Genomic DNA, 23,276 nt, shown 5'->3' with positions numbered 1-23,276 from the left:
ACCCCCAGTCCCTTGCCCTAGCCAGAACCTCTTTCATTGGCGGGCCCGTCCATTCAGACAAAAGATGGCAAAAAGTATAAGACATTATAGAACAGCAGACAATAGTTTGTTACTTCCAGAAGACCTAACAACAATGAATGTCAAGACACTTTTACTTGTCAGAAGTCGAAACTGAATTTAAATGTTATGGTACTAACGGGGATTTTCATCCAGTCGGAAAATCTATAAATAGCAAATGTATTTGGTGTATCCGGTGTTCAAAATGAAGCAAGTGTTGAACCAAGGGCAATATTTGTACAGAATCAAATCTTTTCAGCTCTTCCGTTTGTAGCTTTTAGTTGGCAACATTAAAGTTTAAACTTGAGTCCTTGACATTGTTTAGTTTATAGTGACAATCTCCCATTCTTAGTTCAAGTTGGTAGTTAAAGTTGGTAGTTAAAGTTGGTAGTTAAAGTGGAGTCTGGCAGCATTTGCGTCGCCCGACCGCGAAGATCCATGGTGGAGGCTAAAAAGGTCGGAATAATCTATCATTGCGCAGTGTAGAACGGGGCACTGCCCTGTTGGTGCTTATTTTGCCCGGTTCCGGACAAATTTTGATGCCCGTTACCGACACTGTGGAGAGTCGGTGGAAACAGTGACGCATCTCTTGCAAGAGTAGGTACAGTAGGGGTAGTTTGTCTGCAGAGTCACTTGACCTGTATGGGAGCTTGAAGGCACTACGCCTAACAGCAGAGTTTCTCGCCAAGGCTCTACGGGAGGACTGATCCTTCCAGCCTTGCCACCAATTGGAGTTCATCTCAGGTAGTTAAAGTTGGTAGTTAAAGTTGGTAGTTAAAGTTGATATATATGTATCGATATGTTTTTGTAAACACAAGCCTACAGTAGGACTCCATTTATTTATTTATGTTTGTTTTACTCAACATTCGAGTTTTTGAAAAAAAAGGGCGCCATCATATTTTTAAACTCGGGCCCAAGAGGCTTGGATAGGCCACGTCATGGTATTTTCAATACAACTTATCACACACACATAAATATTTTATATTAATTTTTATTTTCAATTCAATTGTATAGCCTAATATATTTAAGATGTGATATCTATACTATAAAGAAGAAAGTAAGGTGTATGTATGTATGTATGTCCCGCATAGAAATCAAAACCGTTTGATTATTCTTGATAAAACTTGGCTGAAATGTGCCTAGGATACTAACTGGAACCGTAACGTATGTATGGTAGCCCTAAAACAAACTTAAGACACTAAAAAAAAAAAGTTGCTCAACTCTATGAAAGTATTACTATTTCATTGATCTAGGCCATGTTTACCATGTTTACATTTTTACAAGAGAGAAGATCGAAAGGATCTAGATGTAGATATAATTTTTAAAACTACATTTTGCACATATAGTTTTTTTACTTTGACACATGAAAATACAAAATATAGTCTATTGATTTCATTATCTAATAAAATTAACCTTCAAATTTGTGTTTCAAAAGCATTTTCACATAAATTCGTTCCTTATATCGGCGAATTTAGACGTCTTGACGTACTTTATAATAACATTCATTTAACAAATGTATTTTATATCCTGTTCATCTCGCGCTCCTTTCGTTTTTAATAGATATGAATGTATCGGCTTAACGGGTAAACCCATTTTCGCAAAACTACATTTATTTTCGTGGCCAAAGAGAAAAACTTGAAAGGATCATTAGCTAAGTTTAACAAACATCTAAATCCAATCCACTACATTAGTAAACACAAACAAAAGCCAGCAGGCCGTGGGTAATGTCCGGCTAGTAACATATAAAGATTAAAACAATATGTTGATGTTCAAATGAGTGTTAAAGTATCCAATTTTGAGTTGAAAGGTAAAAAGTTCCCCTTTCAGACCTCGTGATCTATAGGGTAGGTGATGTTAATTAAGGTCATCTGTTTCTGTGGCCTACGGTTAACGAAGGTGTCATATGGCCTGCTCAACGACCAATCGCCTTTACTTTTTCCCTAACTAATGCCAGGTACCCATTAGAGCTGGGTGTACTCAGAAGGCACCCTAAGGATCCGAAATTATAGTCCTCACCAGAAGTTGAACCCGGGACCCAGGTTCGGAAGCCAAGCGCTATACCACTCACCCACAGCGCCTCCGCAATTTTGAAATGCAAATAACTAAATGATATACACCTGCACTATTCAGGTAGCAGACAATGAAACCTCTGTTTGAAAAATTTAGGCCTTCATCTGACGCAGGTGTTACAATTATCTCTTTATGCTTAGGTATATGAAGCAATATATTATATATAAATCGTAGACTTAAAAATTTAAAACTGTAATTATTTTACAAAAAAAAAAAAAGATAATTATAATTAATCGCCTACATTTATATGAAACCCTAATTTATGTACTTTCCAGCCTCAGATAAATCTCCGCCCCCAACGTTCAAGACAGATGTATAGACATACTTTCGCTGGACTATCATTTCAGAAGAGCACAAATCGTGATACGCATGTCGTAAGCATATTCCAATCCTGGATTTACCGCTTTGGAAGCCAAACGCTTTACCACACAGCCAAAGGTTTAGAAAAAGATGCCACATAACTGCAGTATTTGTAAACAAATATCATGTCCATTGATAAAATATGAAGTTGAATTCAACAGAAAAAATAAATGATGGGCTCATGAAAGATATTATTACAATAAAACTATTACAATTTATTACTTCAATACAATTTATTACTTCAATAGCCGAAACAGGTGCCAAGTTTTTAAATTTAATCTATTCTTTGTAGCAAATAACGTAAGGGCTGATCTGCATTGATCTGCATTGATTTAAAAAATAGAAACATATTACTCATCACTTAGGAATTAACGATGGGTTTCGTTTTTTTACCCCATAGTATCGTTTATGTATCTGTTGCGTTATCTTTGACCTTAGTATATCACGCGTTAATTATGTCAATAGTTAAAAGTTTCTTTAATTAACACTTTAATGAAATGTCAAAGCTTTGAGATTTTTTTTTTACTTTATAGCAACTAGCCTCTCACCATCGCCTTAGCGTCTCTCCAAGGACAGGCGGAGCTACTGCCAGGCGACTCCCTTAGAAAGGGGCCCCCACGATAGAGAAAAACGTCTATACTTCGACTGGTCAGCAACTTTACTTTTTTTTATGTTTTGATTTTTTTTTCACATTTGTACCGACAATACTTTAAATCAATTGGCAACACTGTCTTGTTTTCAAAGTGTCTGCTTATAGTGCACTCGTAATATACAACAGCAGCTCCGCATTTACTACATGGCGTAGACCCTAAACATTTTCCTTTGTTTGTGACTAAAATATGCATATTAAATAATTTTGTTTTTCTAAACAAAGGAACATTAAATGTAATATACAGGTACTCTTTTTTTTCTTTTCCATCAGCATGGGAATATGGGATTTCAAGCCTCTTCTATAAATTCAAATTAGGAAGTCAGTTTTTTTTTCTTAATTTGACTCTCCACACGAGGTCCACGGGTCCTCCTTGCGGCCATATGGAATAGTAGAATACGTTTGTTAAGTAATAGTGGTTATGAAACATTCCAGCAAATGAAACAAGGCGCTACTAATAGGCTCTATGTGATTACCAAATTTGCTCTTTCTTTACTACCCTTATAAAATAAGTTTTAACTCAATTATTGTGAACATTACACCACAAAACAAGAATATTTATTTAATTTGAAGAAAGGGAGAGAAATGCTCACATTTAACAGTTTGTATCGATTTCTGAGATATTTTTAGACTTTTTGATTATCTCCCTTGTTTGTCTTTCTGAAATGTTTCCAACTAAAACTCCAACTACCCATTTTAACATCGCCTCAGTTTGCGATATCATTCGTTCATTACAAATAAATAAATTGTAAAATAAACAAGAGTTTAAAAGAATGTACATTCCATTCTGTCATCATGTTTTTATTTGACCCAGACAAAAATGCCCAGCGTTAAAATAATGGTGATGAAGCCACGTTCTTACCCTGGGCAATAAATTGCACACACGGCTCACAAAGCTATCGATCCACAGGGATAAAACGCTCCTCCACACGGGGTCCACAGAGCCCCCGTGCGACCATGGAAACACGAAGTGAAGTAGAATAACTTGATCAAATAACAACAGTTATCAATTATAACTGTAATACAAAGACCAAATTTTACGGCTCCTGTTGAAGGCCTGGACAACTGTGGGTTGCTTTAATCAACGGATTGCGCAGTAATATTTGTATTTGGTTTCAACTAAAACACCATTCTGCTGTTTATTTGACAAAAAAAAAGGAAAATCAATGACGTCGTCGTACCACTATCCCATAATATCAGGAAAACTGAAATGGTGAAAAACAAAGAAAATATGGGAACCTAAGCTTGGAAATTAAGCGGTTATGGAAGTTATCTAAATAACAATACACCCTGTATTTATAAATTGTATATCAACTGAGGGAATAGTGACAACTGACCTCACAGACACCCTCAAGGCCCTTAAGATTCTAGTTGCCTGTCAGAGGGCGGTACTGCTGCAGACATGCCACGTCACCTGAAAAGTTCTCACTGGGCACTGATAAAGGGACTACAATGAGTTTTGTTTCACTCTAACGAAGCTCGACGAATAATGATAATGGAGGTGTGGCTGAGGGGAAAAACACACAGGCTACCCGAGAGGACTCGAGTTCAAATCCTGATACAGACTAGGAATTTTAAAATTTGAGATTTCGAGTTGAGCTTAGTTTGCGTGAGCTGCCGAAAGCCAGCACAGGTCTCCCTGTATCCCCCATACACACCCCACATGTCCACAAAAGAAGGGCTTCCTGGTTGTGTGGCATGCTGTCCAGTGTTCAAACCCACCCAATGTCACACCCTGCCGTCCCACAGAAGGTTTGGGTAAGGACGTAATTCTTTTCTCCTCTTCTTATGAAAAGTCCGAAACGTCCGACAGCAATGAGCACGGAAGACGTGCTGTTAAGCAATAATAACAACAACAATAATAATAATTATTACAAATATAGGTCGGGAGGCGAGGAGGCTGAATAGTAAAGCTTTGGCCTCGGAGCCGTCGGTCGAAGGTTCGAATCTTGGTGAAGACTGGCATGTTTAATTTCGGGATCTTTCTAATAGCTACCTGATATTAGTTAGGGAAAAGTAAAGGCATTGTGCTGGTCACACTCACCCTCGTTAACAGTGGGCCACATAAACAGATGATTTTTATATCATCTGTCATAGAGACCGCGTATGAGGCCCTGAACATGTTTTAGAAGATTATTTCTACTACTAAGAGGGCGGTAGATAAATAAATATAAAATGATAAGCATAGAAATAAAAAAAAAGACCACTAAAAAAGGAACATATACTTTCAGAGATTAAGCTGCAATGGAATAACACAGTAATTTAGTTATAACTCCTCTCGCATGCGCAACTGTCGAGTGCCATCGAATCTATATGTCAATGTGAGATACAGATAGATAGAGACAAAACTAAATAGAGCAAAATAATATTGGGAGTTTGTGCTATGTTTCAAACTCGTGGGTGGCCCCTGAAGGCCAGTCGAGCTCACATAATACCTTTTACTCAACTAGGGTGACATACCTTTTTTTTTAAGCCTTAGATTTACAAAAATTGCTAAATTATGTTTTTACAATTTTAAGATGCATGCGCAAAACCTTAAATACAGTCTTTATATTGCCTTTTTTTTTTTTTTGGGGGGGGGGGGGGGTGGCGAAAGGCAAAACGATGTGATTATTTCCCCTGTGATGATACTAGAGTTACTCTATGACTATACAGCTCTGGGCAATCTTTGTGTGTAATTTACCCCCTTAACAAAAAAACAAAACAACAACAACAAAAAAAAAAACAGAAGAAAACGTTAAGCTGCAGTTACATTTATTTAAGAGAACAATAAAGTAAAGGACAAAGTCAACGATGAACTGACTATTTTCAATAGCCTTCTAGACCTTGAGATCTACAAGTGACGGACAAACAGACAGCACAAAGTCAATAGCGGCTTTCTTACGAAGGGCGCTAAAAATAATTTTTAAGTAGAAGTTTTTTTTTTATCATTGATAAGTACATGATATCTTTAAAGGGTTAATGTCCTTATTAACTCTCTCACAACGGACAGCTGAGATTTTTGGGTATACAAATAGATACATCTTGCAATGCTTAAATCATGTCATTCTTAGAAACTTAAAGAGAAAAAAATGTTTACGTTAGCATTCAAGTAAGTGTGAGTAAATAAGCGAGTGCCCTGTGTTTGTGTTGTGTGTAGGTGCGTGTGTGTGTGTTAATGACACAATGCCAGTCTGAAACCAAACCTTGAAAAAAAATAATTCATATAGCGTACTTTGTTAAAGAGTTCCCCTCTGTCTCTTGTGAAAAATCCTCCAACGCGGAGTGATTTTAAAACAGCGCACTTTTTCTTTCGGCGATAGGACACAAAGCCAGCGCTGTGATGCATTTGTTGATATAATGCCGCTGACATACCACTCCACTCTCATGCCAGAGAGCGTCCTGGTTTCTAACTTGAGAGCATCACTAAACTCGCGTGCATCAACAGGTGCCCCACAGTTGTTGTTACCCCAAGTAGACCAGGTAATATACCCCTTCTGGGAATTTAAAAAAAAAAAAAAACTTAAATAAATTTCTGTAACCAGGAAGAATGTCTGAATGCGTTCCAATAGGCTTTGAATCATTTTCAGCCACTATTAGAACACTGGCACGCTGTGCTTATTGGTAATTTGCACGATAAATGTTTAACTCAGCAATTTGCTTTTTGTTTACATTTTGATTTTTAAGATCCGGTATATCTTTTTTTAAAGCAGTAAAATACAATAACACAGTCAAAGAAGAGGAAGCGATAGGGTGAAATGTTGGAGCGGTATGAGGAAATCGGAAAAATGAAAAAAAAAAGTAGGAAAAAAACAAGCAAAATATTTTTTTTAAATCCTTAAAAAACAAAAAAAAAAGCTTATCTAAAGGAGAATAACTTCGTCCTTAAAACTATATCTACCAATAATGTACAAGTTCTCTGTTTATGGATTCATGTTATGTTAAATAATTGTTTAAGTATCTCTTTAATCGGAGAATGCGTGAAGGAAAAAGAACGTTAACAATAATTAAGGGGAGTAAACCCAACAAATTAAGCCATTTCTGTGACTACTGAAGTATTAGTTTCCATTGTTGCTATTAAACATAAAATAATGAACTACCACTAATAAAATGTCTGATTGGTTAGTTTTTATTTTATTGATTGATGTCTTCTCTATGTCAATGAATAATTGTGCGAAGTTTCAGCTTGATCCAAGAATCGGTGTCGGAGAAATAATGTGGACACAGGTTGGGACAGATTAGGAAAAAAATAAAACGGAAATTAGAAATTCGTTTGGAGTTACAAAAATAGTATCGTAGACCTTTAAAAATTCACAGATTATAAACACTTCTTAAATTCTGTAGGCCCTACTCCTAATATACCAAAAGAGTTTGCTGTTTATGGTTATAGATATCAATCTATTAATGTTTTTATGGAATTTTTAAGTTCCTTGTTTATAATAAGTATGAAGCTAATGACTAACAATTTATATAGATAGGGGCCTATGTTTCCCATTAAAATATTTAGCATATGATAAAATTGTATTTTATTATCTAAACATCTGATTTCTACGTTTTCAATTCACTGTTGGTTTACCTTAAACAAGTTGAATTAAAAACCCGTTAAAGTAAAGGTCAATATCAAACTCTAATACGCCACTCATCATAAGCAAAGGAGTAACCATACGTTTATAAGACATTTATAAGTTTATGTTACATAGACGCCAGAAGAAAATTACGTATTTTGTTTGAGATAGCTTGACTATCGGCCGATCTTTTCCCAGAGATGGCATGCAACGATATCAGCAAACGAAATCCTCAGTCAGAAACAATCCTATTGACTGTCAGGCGGCGCTTTCATTGGACAGGTTTAATAAAAACAAAATCGGGCATGTGATGGTGTTAGAAGTTAGGGAATGTGTGTGTGTTAGTTTCCTAGGGGTATTCAGAAAGGGAGCACCCATTGTTAGTTGTAAAAAGAGAGAGAGAGAGAGAGAGAAAGCATTAATTTAATGATAGTCTTGTAGAATGATGCAAGATACGCGATGCTGTGGTAAGCCTTGTTAAGTACGCCAGACGACTCCAGGATGCCAGAGTGTAAAGACGTGCTTTTATCGTGAGTTATATTTTGTTCAAAATACCATTTTATGTTATTACTAAAGTCTAATGCCTTTATTGAATTTCATCTCAAGTTGAATTTGTCTATATTGTAATTACACTTTTTTTCTATAGTTTTGCTCACAAAGAGTTTATTCAAGTTATTTCTAGTTTTATAAGTTAGAATATAATACGCCTAGAGCGTTGTTAGTTGTCTACCAGCAGTCTGGTGCTACAAGTCAACGACCGTCAACAACACATGTCAACAAGATGAAGCTACTGCTCACTCGGTGTCGGAATTAAGAAAATGAAACTGGGCAAGATTTTTGTGGAGGGCCCTACTGTTCTTACGCTATTTTTAAAGATCTAATGCTTGATAATTACACAGTACTTGTACATTTAATTGATTAGAGTTCTGTCTTGGACTCAAACCTTCGGACAATTATAAATAAGACTATAATTTACAATAGAATAATATGTACCTATAAAAAAGCTCGTCCATTTACTTTCAAAAGCAATAACTAAGGTTTATACTTACTGGGGGCGCGGTGGCCGAATGGTAAAGCGCTTGGCTTCCGAACCGATATGCACGGTTCGAATCCTGGTGAAGACAGATTTTAATTTTTTTGAAATTTTTTTGAGCTTAACTGACATTAGTTGAGGAAAAGTAAATATCGTTGGTCGTTGTGCTGGCCACATGACACCCTCGTTAACCGTAGGCCACAGAAACAGATTACCTTTACATCATCTGCCCCATAGAGCGCAAGGTCTGAAAGGGGAACTTTTTTACTTTACTTATACATCCTTACTGAAAGCGCAAACCAAAAGCACGGCCTGTGTATTGATAGCTTTTAAAAATACTCAAATCAACAGCACGGCCTGTGTATTGATAGCTTTTCAAAAACGCAAATCAACAGCACGGCATGTGTATTGATAGATGGCAATCGTCCATCAAATTGAACTGACATTTATTTCCATTTTGAAATGCAGTCGACCTGATGAGAAACACCTGCTTCTGTAACTAAACGGAAACGAAGTGCCCCTTCACTCTACACGTGCTAAAAGTGTACACTGTTAAGAGAGAAAGATTTGAAGTGCTGGCGTGTACACATTTTAAAAGAAAGGAAGAGCAGATAATGAAAATACTGAAAAGGAATTTAATTCTGTTCTTTAAAAATTCACTTAACATCTAAACATTTTTTTTACAAATTTAAACCGTTTTTTTTTTTACTAAAAAAAAAATAAAAAAATACGTCGTACACACATTTAAACTCACCCATAAATGTCATTAGTAACAGTGACCTCGAGTTAACAAATGATGGTGTCTTCAATTAGCTCAGAAATAAGTATTGTTGGTAACTTTACCTAACAACTAAAACGAATAATGGTGTAAGTGATATCACCTAAAGACTAAAACAGAGGTTAGCTAAATTATTACACGTAGGCCTAGCTCTATTATCTTTAATTAGGTTACGTAAGGTATGCCGCATAATGCGTAAGCATTGGAAAATGTTTCAAAACATAATAAAGCCCTCCGCCAAACCTACTCAGCGCGACACCGATACGCCCCTGGTGGAACAAAAAAATTGTACGTCTTTCAACTTACAACTTTAGGCTTTTTGGGCACCGTGCCGTAAATCTTGTTCATCTCTACGTCAAGCCTTTCACGTCTGCTGCTGTTCAACCGGTCAACAAGCGGATGTAATCCTGGTGAAACTCTGTCCAGAATGTTCACATAGCCCCCGTCCTTTTGATGAATATATTCCACGTCTGCTTCTGATCTTTGAAAGTAAGCCTTACCTCCCTTGAAAAATCACTTAGATCTATAGCTCTACATGTTACAATTTATGTTGTTTTTTTTTTCGTTGAGAAAAATTCTATTTTTGTAAACACTCCAGACGAAAATGGCGAGCTTTTAAAAAGAAAGTAGGAACTTCCTGGTTAAGACTATCAATCAACTCACTGTACATAATGTTTAGCTAGGCACATAAACAAGAAAGTACGAATTAATCTTAGCAACAATGAGGAGACGATGCGAAATGTTTGGTACTGGATCTATTTTACTGCACTGCTGTTCCATTAGGAAACCCCCATGCCAGCACGTGCTTCGCAGACTAGGCCACAGGACATGTTTGAATACACAGCGCGCTATTTCGGGTCGATATCAGAAAGAGGCTGTCAAAAAAAAAAAAGAGGAAAAAGAAGAGTCGTAGTGGAGGGATAGGGAGGGAATCGACAACAAAAACAAATTATCAACAATGTTATGCTGTATTGAGACGTTCTCAGGTCACTTGTAATGAGCTGGTCATTGTCTATCTATCTATCTATCTATCTATCTATCTATCTATCTATCTATCTATCTGTCTGTCTGTCTGTCTGTCTGTCTGTCTGTCTGTCTGTCTCTATCTATCTATCTATCTATCTATCTATCTATCTATCTATCTATCTATCTATCTATCTATCTGTCTATCTGTCTGTCTGTCTGTCTGTCTGTCTGTCTCTATCTATCTATCTATCTATCTATCTATCTATCTATCTATCTATCTATCTATCTATCTATCTATCTGTCTGTCTGTCTGTCTGTCTGTCTGTCTGTCTGTCTCTATCTATCTATCTATCTATCTATCTATCTATCTATCTATCTATCTATCTATCTATCTATCTATCTATCTATCTATTTAACTAATATGTCTTTCACTCTATCTACCTTAACAACGCCTGATAACCTAATGCATATCTCGGATATTGCATTTTCAGATTGGGAAAAAATCGGTTTGTTTATTTAATTGAAAAAAAAAGCAAATTTAAAAAAAAAAAAAGAAGGGGGGAGGGGTAGAGAAGGAGCAGTAAAATGGATGTAAAAATGTGGAGAGAGATGTTTGAATGTGTTCTGTAATCATGTCATGTTTATTTATCTAATACCTCATGCAATTTCCCTACATGCCTCAACGAACTCTTTGCACATTTTGTTGATAACATATCTGGAAATGGGGCGGGGGGGGGGGGGGAGGGCGTACCTTGTTAAAATTAAGATTTTTTTTTTTCGGTGTAGAATGTAAAAGTTGAGTGATTCGTTAATCGACGGCCTTTGGGCGATATTCTGCCCGCGCCCTATCCCCCGAAAGACAGACAGACAGATAGACAAACAGACAGACAGACAGATAGATAGATAGATAGATAGATAGATAGATAGATAGATAGATAGATAGATAGATAGATAGATAGATAGATAGATAGATAGATAGATAGATAGATAGATAGATAGATAGATAGACAATGGCCAGCTTATAACGTGGCCTGAGATCTTCTCAATATAGCATAACATTGTCGATTCTTCATAAATAAGGAAGCTACATAAGGCCGGATCCATTGGACCATACAATTGTGTTTTGTTGTTGTTGTGTATGTTGTAATTTAGCGGTGATGGACTTAATGTGGCTCAGCAAAAACAGATTTGAGTATTTTCCTATCTTATATAATACAGACGTTATATCAAAAAAATATGATTACGTCCTACGCGCAAAGCATCTAGCATTGCATGTTAACCAATTAATTGAATTCTGCCAAGTCACTGGTTTTCCTGGCTGGTTCAGGCAACTCATTCCATGCTCTAATAGCGCTAGTGAAAAAGGAGCATTTGTACAAATTTGTCCTAGCATATGGAACGAGGAATGTGTCTTTATCTTTGTGTCTTTCTGAGTATTTTATTAAATTTTGTTTTTGTATTTGAAGATTATGATTCAGTGTTTTATATATAATTGCTACTTTACTTTTGTGTCGTCTATCCTGAAGGATTTCTAAATTTAGTGATTTTACTAAAGGTGTTACTCTAGTCAAATGTGAATATTTGTTTGTTATGAATCTCACTGCTCTATTTTGTGTCTGTTCCAGTTTCTTAATGTTTTCTTGAGTTGAGGGGTCCCAAGCAGAGGAGGTTTATTCTATTAATTGCCTAACCAAGGTTAAATAACATTTTAGTTTTTATGTTCTTATTTGATTTAAAGAAATTTCTTTTTAAAAAACCCTAATACTTTGTTTGATGAACATAATTTATTAAACTCTTCAATGAAAGAGCTCAGAACTGTGATTTTACAATGTGCCCAAACTTAACGTTCTAAATTACATAGGCCAGTGTTTCCCAAATATTTTCCTTAACGGAACACTTCGCCCATTCTGAGTTTTTGGAGGAACACTACGTTTTTTTTTTGTATTGAGTTTAATTCCCGTGAATTTAATTATTCCAGTAGTTCTTGGAACACCGACTCATGTCTCGCGTAACACAGTTTGGGAAACACTGCCATAGCTAATCAACATTTTTAATTTTCTGCACACCGGATACACCAAATAGCTAGCTATTAGAGTTATCCGCCTTAGAGGAAAATCCTCACTATCGGAGCGTCATTCTTCTCAAAGGAATTAATAGCGTTTAAACACTAAAGGTTAAACACAGTAATGTCCTCTTTGTTTGCACTTTGATTTTAAGATCCGGTTTAAGTTCTTTAAGCTATAAAATAAAGCGAGAAAAAAAGACAACCGATATGAAAAAATGTGATGGCAATATAATGGAACGTAAAAAAAAATTATTAAGAGAAAGAGAAACTAGTAAATATTTAGTGAAAATTTAACTATTTAATAGCGCTAAGAACATTCAAACTTTTCAATAGGGTTAATCATTCAGATTTCCATGTTCAAACTATTTAATAGCGGTGAACATTCAAACTTTTTAATTGGGGTGAAACATATAAATTACTTATTCATTCAAACTAATTTCAGTGAAACATTCAAATGAATTTATATCAGTGAAACATTAAAACTATTTAATAGCTGTGAAAGATTTGAAGTATTTTATAGCGGTGAACAGTTAAATTCCTGACAACTAATTATGTAAAAACACGCACTCACAGATATACATATATAGGTCTGTGCGCGCACAGTGACGCACTATAAAAATCTTTTTGAAAGGAAATGTTTGAGATCTATTTTGAACGGAAGCCAAAAACATCCAAAACACTTCCGTTTCTCGGAGGAACAAGATCTCAAGTTAATGTCCAACCAAAACAAACACTGGTCTAGTCACATGACTTATCCCTCTGTCTCGTGCTTATCCTAAAAGTGTCTAGAACTTCTTATCTAGTCTACGCCATGTCCCTCACCACCATACAGAGTTCTAACAACTCTTTACAGAAACAGCCGCGCCACTTCTCAAACGTGGTGAAGGGCTCGTTGCGCAGAGCTACCATTGATTCATCTGTAAGTTAGCATAGAGCAGTTTATGCTATTCGGACACCTACAGGCCCAAATTTGAAAGTTTGACTTTGACAGCGCATTATTTTACAATGGTTTGACATAGAAAAGAAAATGACGTATCAAAATCTTCTTTAGTTAAAGGAGAATAAGGATGACTACTTATATTTGTACACCTAACCTATATTTAGTATTATATTTAAGGTCAAAGAGGCCGTGTGTTTTCATTTAATTCGGACACATTTGACCCATATTATTTGATTCCGGACACCATAATTTATTTCGGACAGTCTCTATATTTAGGCATCAATAAACTCAGATTTGAATTCTATATTAACATTATTTAAATTTTAAGATCCCCTGGCATAGCCCCTCACATGACATCATTACGATGTTTTCAAACTATGCATAAATATGAACACAAAAAATAAAAATATGAACACACTTATTCTACCAAAATTAGGTCACTGGGATAGTGATTTCTGCACCGACTTTTAGACTTATTTTATGTTTGTTTATTTTATGTGTGTTGAATGTTTGGGGTTTGCATGATTAGATGTGTGTTGAATGGTTTTTTTTTTTTTTGTTTATTAATTTAATAAATTTCTAATACCTATGATCTTTTGTAGTATAGTAGGCCCCTACAGGTTACGATAGCCATTCTTGCCTAACTGAATCCTCTATATTCTCTCTATATAAATCTAGATCTATCTAGTAGGTCTAGATCTAAGCATTTAACTTCATTCAATGTACCAAGTTCACTCCAAACATTTGCCCATTTATTCTCTATTTTAAAAAAACAACAACAAACGAACAAATATAATATAAGATCATTAACATTGATGTCCAAAACTGGCTGTCCGAAATAAATTTTGGTAAGAAAATCGTAATTTAATTCGGACACGTATTAATTATTTTTTTTTTTGTAAGGAATTAGAAAACTTGGCTTATGAATCAAATAAATCAGCTCCAAAAACAGAATAAATATTGCCGGGCTCATTAGTATAGACTTAGCCAATCAAAAAATATAGTCTTAACTCTAGGAAGAGGTAAAGTCATCCGGGTAACAGGAAAAAACAACAACCTGACTAACAAATTTGAAATTCGTTTATCTTACATAAAAAGACAGCTAAATGGAAGGAAATTGGGTCAGAATCATTGGAAAATGGACAAGCACATTATACAGCGCGCTAGTTTTATAATACATACTAAAATAATTATTTAATGACCACAAAAACAGCGAATGTCTGAATTCATGTAATGTCCGAAATAAATAAACTACTATAATTCATACTACAAGCATCACCGTGTTGCGAAGCAGGATATTGCGGCACAGCCGTTTTTGGGTTGGCCGGGTTTGGCGCAGTGGTCTCTTTGGAGCAGCCGTTTATGCGTCGGACATTTTGGAGCTAAATGTTTAGACCAATTGTATATGCTCATTTTATTATGTCTTAAAATTATTTTTTTTTATCATACTTATGTTTTAGATGCGTCACCTTCACGACCTTCACCTATCTTTTAGTCTGTTGGACGGTTGGGACTCCACACAAGATTTGCCTTTCTCCATTCCTCTCTGTCTTTTGCCTTGGATAGAACCTTTGGCAGGCAGTTTTTATGTTATTCAATTTTATGCGTATCAATAGACCTATCTAGCTTTCGGTGTATTCGGTGTTCAAAATGAAGGAAGTGTTAATATACATATATTTTTTTGTTGTTTTTTTTTGTTTAAAGTATATAATATTTGTGCAATTTGTAGCATCGCAGAAGCCACTTTTTTGACTCATCTATTTTAAGCACAAAATAAGTTCAATATGGGGGAAGCTTTAGACTTTTACGCTCCGACTTGTAGCGTATTTGATAATACAAAACGATTGGGCTCACATAGTAGGTGTTGATAAGGCAGAGTCTATATGAAGATCAGCTGCTACGCATTGAGATATTGTTAAAGTTATAGCTTAATTCTTTTTTAGTTAGTTGGCAACTCCGAAATTCCATTTATCGTCCTTGACATTGTTTAGTTTATCGTGAAAATCTCTAATATTAGTAATATTCTATTTCGTTTTCTTATTTTTTTGCTGTCACAAATCTACACGCCGTTTTTTTCTCCCTAACATATCATACCTCTCTCCCTGTTCTCTCCCTTGCAAAACAAAACAAATATTCGATTCTTTCCCTTTTTCTGACTTATTTGTCACATATTTCTATTTTATTGTTACCCAGACACACATTGCTGTGAAACCGTGTACAGTGCTGATGCCACTAGACGCCAGCTCCATCAGCAGCTACTGCATCCATTACTACATCGAGTACATCCACAAGCCAGAGAACACGGTAGGTGTCTGGGGCAACAGACCGACACATTGACACTAGATTACATTAGAATAGGGCAACAGACCGACACATTGACACTAGATTGCATTAGAGCAAGGCAAGTGTCAAGGGCAACAGGCTGTCACTCTAACACTAGATTAACAAGGTGGGTGTCTAGGGCAACAGGCTGACACACTAACACTAGATTAACAAGGCAAGTGTCTAGGGCAGGGGTCTCAAACACGTGACCCGCGGGCCACTTGTGGCCCGCGAAACAATTTTGTGTGGCCCGTGGCCACCTCCGCGAATTAAAAAAAATAGATAAAATTTATAATGACCACATATAAGCCGTGAAATGATTTACAACTGGACACATCTGTAAATGAGATGTCCGCCCACTGCAAGCAAAGATTCTGTGAAGGCAAGCTTTGTTGTTAGCGAGATGGCATCACGACCATTCACTGAAGGCCAGTTTGTAAAAGAGTGTATGCTACAGGCGTGTGAAATTATCTGCCCCGAGAAAAAGAAACTCTTCGAAGGCATAAGTTGGTCTGCGAACACAGTTGCAGGCAGGATCACCGAGTCAGCGTCAAATGTTCAACAGCAACTGATTGCCGCTGCAAAAAACTTTGTAGCATATTCCATTGCACTGGACGAGTCTACTGGTGTAACAGACACCGCATACTGTGCCGTAATCATTCGTGGGGTCGACGGAAACTTGAACATTGTTAAAGAGCTATTGGACTTACTACCCATGAAAGGAACGACGACTGGACGCGACGTGTTTCAAGAACTAGAAGCTTGTATTGGCAGGTGTGTGGGCTACCGTGGGGAAAAACTTGTTTCAGTCCTAATGTCGATGGTCTGGTCTCTGCCAAACGCTCTCAGCTGAGTGGACAGAAACATGAGTGACGAGCTATCTGCAGTAGGCCTAGAAATTATAGTTATAGTTTTTTGGGTAGCTACAGTTTCTGCTTTTTAATAAGTGACAGAGACAACGTCAACTTATTTTAGTAAACTAAACTGCCTGTGCATGTAATAAACTACACTAAATGTAATTAATAATTATAAAAACTTTATTTTAGCATTTAACTGGAGTGACAGTAGTGTTCGTAAAATTTAATGAAAAAACATTCTCTTTTTGTGGTGCGGCCCGCTGAATGGTTGTTACTTTTCACTGTGGCCCAAATGAGTTTGAGACCCCTGGTCTAGGGCAACAGGCTGACACACTAACACTAGATAACAAGGTGGGTGTCTAGGGCAACAGGCTGACACACTAACACTAGATTAACAAGGTGGGTGTCTAGGGCAATGGCCTGACACACTAATACAAGGGCAATTGACTGACACACTAACACTACACTACATTAGAAAAAGGTGGGTGCCTAAGACAACAGACTGACACATTGACACTAAACTACTCTAGAACTAGATAGGTGTGTAGGGCAACAGACTTGATGCACGAAAAGATGTCAACTAGTAAATTAAGACGCACGTTAAAAAATTCTCCCCTAAAGCGAATTTAACTATCTAGACAACGGAATAAACCAGTTTGTCAATATTAATGGGGCGGCGTCTAACTAAAGGTTTTATGGTCATCGCTTATCATTATGCCCCCGCACCTCTTTTTCCCTTTTTATGGAAAAAAAGTGAAGTTTTATATTCGAGTATTGCCTCTAGTGTTTATTCTTGATTAAATGTACGTCCATTATAGAAGAGGGGAAAGAGGCATTGTTCCTGCGCTTTATTATTTGATGAACCTTTGTAGCGATAACGAAAAGTTGTCTGGATCTGCAAGAGTTTTCTCCTTGAAAACAACAAGTCCAAGAACAACCGATCTCTCCATCCGAAGGGCCGAATGCATACCTAAAATAAACATATAGTACACCGGCAGGATATGCCAACTAAATGCAAAGTCGAATCCCGATCAACCCGAAAAGAGCCGCTTTCTACAGCGGTTCAGGGTAAACCGAGTCAGGGCCGGACTTAGTCATAGGCAAGCTAGGTAGCCGCCAATGGCCTCTCATCGGTGAGGGGCCTTGCACAGGACCAATTTTTGTTTAGAGAAGAAATAGCGAAACTTGTCCTCAATGTTATTGTTGGAGTGCATTATATTTTCAACAAATTGCGTATTTTAGTGGGGGGGGGGGTTTCCTTAATTTTTTTTTCTATTTCATTTGGGGCCACCAAGGTCACTCCACCTAGGGCCTCCAATTATCTTATCTAATGCGGCCCTGACCGATTAGGTGTAGATCTTTAGAAAATGTTAAACATATGAGCAAAGGGAGATAACTCATTAAAAAAAATAATTTTGATTGATTTGTCTTTCCTGACAAGATTTATGTGTGAACGTTCCGGTATTTTGTGTAAAATGGATCTAGATTGTGGGTTATGTTGACGGAGGTCCTACACAAGCGAGTGTAACACATGACCTTTTGTGTCTGGGATGCGGGCCAATCCTCTTGATTCTCCTTTAGTCTAGTTGCCTCTTTCTATGACTATGCGACTAGCTTTTTAGTCACCCTTTTCAATGACTATGCCAGTAGGTATTTTTTTAATCCCCCTTTCTATGACTACATGACTGTCTTTTATTCACCTCCTTCTGTGACCATGCAACTGGCTTTTATTGACACCCTTCAATGACTTTGCGACTAGTCTTCCTGGTACTATGTAGTGTCACACCGTGTACACATGTGGTTGCATAAGTTCACCGGCTACTAATACTAGAAATTGGTAACCTTTACTCGCTTGTTACTACTTGCATATCTGCAAATAGTTCTAAATAAAAGTGTCCAGAGGACTAAATCGGTGCGTAAATGCATTGAGGGAAGTGTGCGTGTGCGGTGGAAATGTGTGAAGGGGGAAGTGTGGGTGGGGGAAAGTGTGGGATGACTACTGGGCGCCTTACCAAATAAACTTTGAATTCGCCACTACCATTTCATAAGTATGACGCTTACTTTTAGCATGGTAGAGACTACTCTTTGCAAACGCAATTCTCCAGACTGTATGCAGACCTAGATCAAACAGTTGCCAGGATTAATTCTTGTATTTTTTATAGTTCTTTTGGTACCCTTGAAAATGGTGTCCATTTATCACATAAGGTCTACAAACGAAATCATGTTTTGGCTTTGTTTTTCTTTTCTACATAGGTCCATGTGTGTTTTGTCGCCAACGACTTTCTCCGAAAAAAAAAGTCGTCAACGGAAGAAGATGTCAATTCTAAGATTCGCAAGCGTTCCCTGGGCTCGTTCCTCAAGAAGAAGTTTCAGACCGTTGACCTGGGCCCCAGTCCTGGAGTCCTGGCTGAGATGGAGCAGAAGGACAGGGCACAGTGCCAGATGATCAATGCCAAGGTCAGAGAAGCCCTCTAAAACAAATCTTGTCAAGAACTGAAACAATTTACTATTTAAAAGTATTCATGTTATTTGGTTTTAAGAGTTCTCTATTCCATGGGGTCTTATTCTGAGTACTTACAGTAGCAAACCATTACTCTGTGTGAATAAGTGGGCCTTCAGTCTTTAAGGATTGTGTGAGCTTAAGGTTGCTTGCACATTGCACGGACTTTCCCGTACCATAAAATACCAGACGAGTTTTCTTCGTATCGTTGTGGCTGTCACATTGTTTGGGATTTTCCGGTTCTGTATCAAGCTATTCCACACTTTGACTTATTCCATTTTTGTTGTTAGCTGTTTTGTACGATGAATCGTAAACAAATCGCTGCTATGCGATTGGCTCATCTCTCGTTGCCATATGACAGAAAACCATCTAGTGTATAAGCGTCCATTTAGTTTCGTAGGCCACTGACTCAAAACCGGATTATGCGACACTCGAGTTCATTGTAAAGAGACGGCTATTTCAAAGTGCCTTACTGTCATTTTACCGTCAATCTCCCACGCCCTTCTTCACGCCTTTAGGCGTGTTTTTTTTTTTTTTGGTTGGACGAAAATCATGTAATGTAATGAATTACAACTAATTGGTTAATTTTTATATTGATTCATGAGTTTTCATTGTCAATGAATATTTGTGCAAAATTTCAACTTGATCCTGTCAAAGATTCCACCCAAACAGACAGAGTTGATGAAAAGTTTAAACGTTCCCCTTTCAGATCTTGTAGTCTATAGGGCAGATGATGTAAAGGTCATTGGTTTCTATGGCCTACAGTTAACGATGGTGTGTTGTGGCCAGCACAACGACCAACTGTCTTTACTTTTCCTCCAACTCAACTAGTGTCAGGTAGGCTACCCATTAGAGCTGCCCAGTCTTCACCAGGATTCGAACTTGAGACCCCCGGTTCGGAAGCCAAGCACTTTACCGATCAGCCTCCATGAGTTGATGTAAACTCTGTAATAAAAAAGAGAATGGATACACATAACATTAACGATAAAAGAAAAAAACACCTCTATACTAAATTCTTTCTTTGAAAATCAGTTGAAAATTTTGATAATTTATTTACATACGAAAAAAAAAACCAACGAAATAAGTAGGCCTAATTAGATCTAATAAAATGTAAATCTTTCAAAGCAGGTTACATTTTTCGAAAACTATAGGTTCAGTCTTCAACAATTACTATATAAATAGTGCAAGCTAGATTATTTACTATCCATAAAAACCTTCTAAAGATGGCTGCCTGGTAGTGTGGTATGCGCTATGGGTTGTCTTCTGGATGGACCCGGGTTTGAACCCTGCCCGCGTCCATCCCCGCCTTCCTACCGGAGATTTGAGCTTGGATTTACTAATCTTCAAATCTGCAAGAACATCCAAAACATTTAAACAACAAATGATGTAAAATTTTTTTTTTTACAATAAGAATGTGTATTCTAATCGATATCCTTTTGATTCCTCAGGTCAAAGACTTGTTCACTACCAATGGTGTCAAATTTGAGTTCCATCGTCTGACTGGGGAGGATCCTTGGTCAATAATACTCAACTTTAGGTCAGCTGTAAGATAAGCCTATTTGTACCATACAGTTTAGTAGTACTGCCATGTTGCCATTACTGACCTGGCGTATTGAAGTACCACGTTATTTCTCCAACACCCATTATCGGTTCCAGTTGAAACATTACATAAATATTTTTTTTTTACCTAACAAACCGGAATCTATAACAAATAAACAAATTAGCAAATTAATTACTGTCTATTAATTATTTTGTCTGATACCAATAAGGGAAATTAATACTTTAGTATTAAGAGATATGGCTAAATATGTTGGGTTTGTCCCCCTAAGATAATTGTACACGTTATTTCTTCTACACCTATTCTCGGATCAAGTTGAAACTTTATACAATCAATCATTGTATCTAGCAAAACACGAACCAATCAGAATATCAACCATATTTATAATATTAATTATTGGTAATTAATTACTTTGTTTAATATCGAAAAGAGGAAATAAATCCTACAATATTGACATATATGGTTGTAAATGTGGAGTTATTCTCCTTAGGAAATTTGTTTAAATACTTGTTTATATTTTGCTTGTTTCTAGAGATGAGATCGAAGCATCTCTGATTGTGATCGGGTCCAGAGGGCAAGGTGCATTGAGGCGAAGCATATTTGGCAGTGTCAGTGACAAGGTCTTGAAGAACTCCAAAGTCCCTGTCCTGGTGGTGAAAGAGAACCTTCCTCACAGTAGCTTCGTCGTCGTCAGGGGCATCCCCGAGAGTCTTATAAATTAATTCCAGACACGGTGTTGTTGTTTTGTGTGTTTGTGTCTGTTTGTGTTTGTGGTTCTGAAAAAAGTATGTGTGTGTGTGTGAGAGAGAGAGAGAGAGTGCGTGTGTGTGTGTGTGACTTAATGCGTGTGACGATTCCGAAGATTGAGGATGAGTGTTGTATTTCACCTAACCACTCAAACCCACCTGCGACCTGAATAATTTGCCATACCTAATGCTAACGAAGCCGTTGTCCGCCGGGAGTCTAAGTTTACATTTCGTCCTCTGCGCCTGTCTTCGGCTAGTCTTTGGGTCTCAAACGTGTTCCCACGACCTTCGTGAGAACTCTCCAACTGTCACTTCCAGAGGCCATCTTCTGCCAGCTGCTTTCCTCTGTGTTTATAGGGAGCAAAAAAAAAAAAAACGCCTGATTTTTATCTTTTATCGCTGTTATGTACTACTCCTTTTTAAGCTCGGCAATATAGACCATCTCTTGCGTGCGGTTGTCCCCCTTACGGAATAGGTGTCATACCGAGAAAATCGTTTCGGTCCAACTGTCGAATGCCGCCAAGTGGTGCTTCGACACTGACCACAACGGCGTCCTGCTGAACAAGGTAGTCACGTGTGTGAATTGTGAATGACCGTATAGGTGACTTTGTAACTCTGTGTGTGTGTATGTGACTGAGTGAGTAACTGTATCATTGTGACTGTGTGTGTAATTATGTGTGTATGGCTGTGTGAGTATGTGTGTGTGTACATGGCAGAACTTTGATGTGAGCACTGACCATTACACAAGAATGTCTATTTATACTTTTTAAATATTTTTTTTTTAGAAAATTGTCGTTGTTACTATTAAATAATTAGACAACAATCTTTGGCTTTAGTCGTCTTATACTTGCAAGTACTTATACATAAAACTACGTGGATCTTTATTATAGTATAGTAGTTATCTGAGATTTTAAAAGAAAATAATAAAAAAGAAATAATAAACAATGTAAATATGAAACATTTCTTGGCTGCCGAACTGAAAGGAAGAAGTTTGTGTCTCGTTTCAGCATGGGTGTGTAAGGGAGCTGTGTGAAACACAAACACTTATGCGGCCCCTATGTGCCAAATATACTCTCGTTATGCATCGAGCAGTATCAGAATAACATGACGTATTTGTTGAAGGCCTACACATAAAACGCATGTATATTTTTTTAAAAGGAAAATGCTCAATTTCGGAATATCATAAGCCGTTGTTGGACCTAAGAACACAACTTAAGCATTTAAAATCTACCGCACCGGCTTCCTTCGCACTAGAGAGGTCACTCTATTTGGCACACACACAGAGAATTGGCTTGATAAGTCACTCCAGATTCTGCCCCGTCTCAAGACGAAACCAAAGCCAGTGACTCGTCTGGGCGCATCCATCGTCTTCCGAGACAGCGAGACATATATGTATAGATATAAGCGCTAAATATTAGTTTTACCAGAAGGCGCGGTGATTGAGTGGTAAAGCGCTTGTCTTCCGAAGCGAAGTCCCAGGCTCGAATCCTGGTGAAGACTAGGATTTTTAGGGCGCCTCTGAGTCTACCCAGCTCTAATGAGTACCTAATATTAGTTGGGGAAAAGAAAAGGTGGTTGGTCGTTGTGATGGCCACATGACACCCTCGTTAACCATGGGCCTTAGATACAGATCATCTTCCCCTAGACCACAAGGTCTGAAAAGGGGAACTTTACTTTTACTATTAGTCTTTTACCCAACTGCTACAGACGTTGATCTGCGTTCGAGAGTTCCAGTTCATTTTCAACTCTTTTTTTTTTTTTTAATTCAAGATTTCCAAACACTTATTCTTTTAATCAAAATGTCATATGAACCTATAGCTCCCTCATACCA

The 23,276-nt window shown here is 37.2% G+C and overlaps 2 protein-coding genes across 3 annotated transcripts in view; one reads left to right on the top strand and one right to left on the bottom strand.

Moving 5' to 3' along the window:
• The window catches only part of LOC106053814 (four and a half LIM domains protein 2-like), a 176,410-nt gene extending 166,186 nt beyond the window's left edge, over positions 1-10,224 (bottom strand). Inside the window, exon 1 of the mRNA XM_056032851.1 lies at positions 9,798-10,224. Within this exon, the coding sequence (XP_055888826.1) occupies positions 9,798-9,839 (42 nt within the window). The 5' untranslated portion in view covers positions 9,840-10,224. The remainder of the gene's footprint in view (positions 1-9,797) is intronic.
• LOC106077856 (uncharacterized) lies at positions 8,075-22,268 on the top strand. Of its 2 annotated transcripts, none has more exons than XM_056032853.1 (5): positions 8,075-8,210; positions 15,656-15,766; positions 18,895-19,098; positions 20,590-20,678; positions 21,232-22,268. In XM_056032853.1, exons 2-5 carry the CDS (start codon positions 15,689-15,691, stop codon positions 21,419-21,421), a joined length of 561 nt encoding a protein of 186 aa, XP_055888828.1. In that variant the 5' UTR covers positions 8,075-8,210; positions 15,656-15,688; the 3' UTR covers positions 21,422-22,268. The 2 variants fall into 2 exon arrangements, with proteins under 2 accessions (XP_055888828.1, XP_055888827.1); XM_056032852.1 differs by lacking the exon at positions 8,075-8,210 and adding an exon at positions 13,193-13,441.
• Positions 22,269-23,276: the final 1,008 nt, after the last annotated feature.

This window comes from Biomphalaria glabrata, chromosome 6, assembly GCF_947242115.1.
Source record: "Biomphalaria glabrata chromosome 6, xgBioGlab47.1, whole genome shotgun sequence".
Lineage (NCBI taxonomy): Eukaryota > Metazoa > Mollusca > Gastropoda > Planorbidae > Biomphalaria > Biomphalaria glabrata.
Note: the sequence above shows the minus strand (reverse complement) of the source record. Positions and strands in the feature narration are given on the sequence as shown.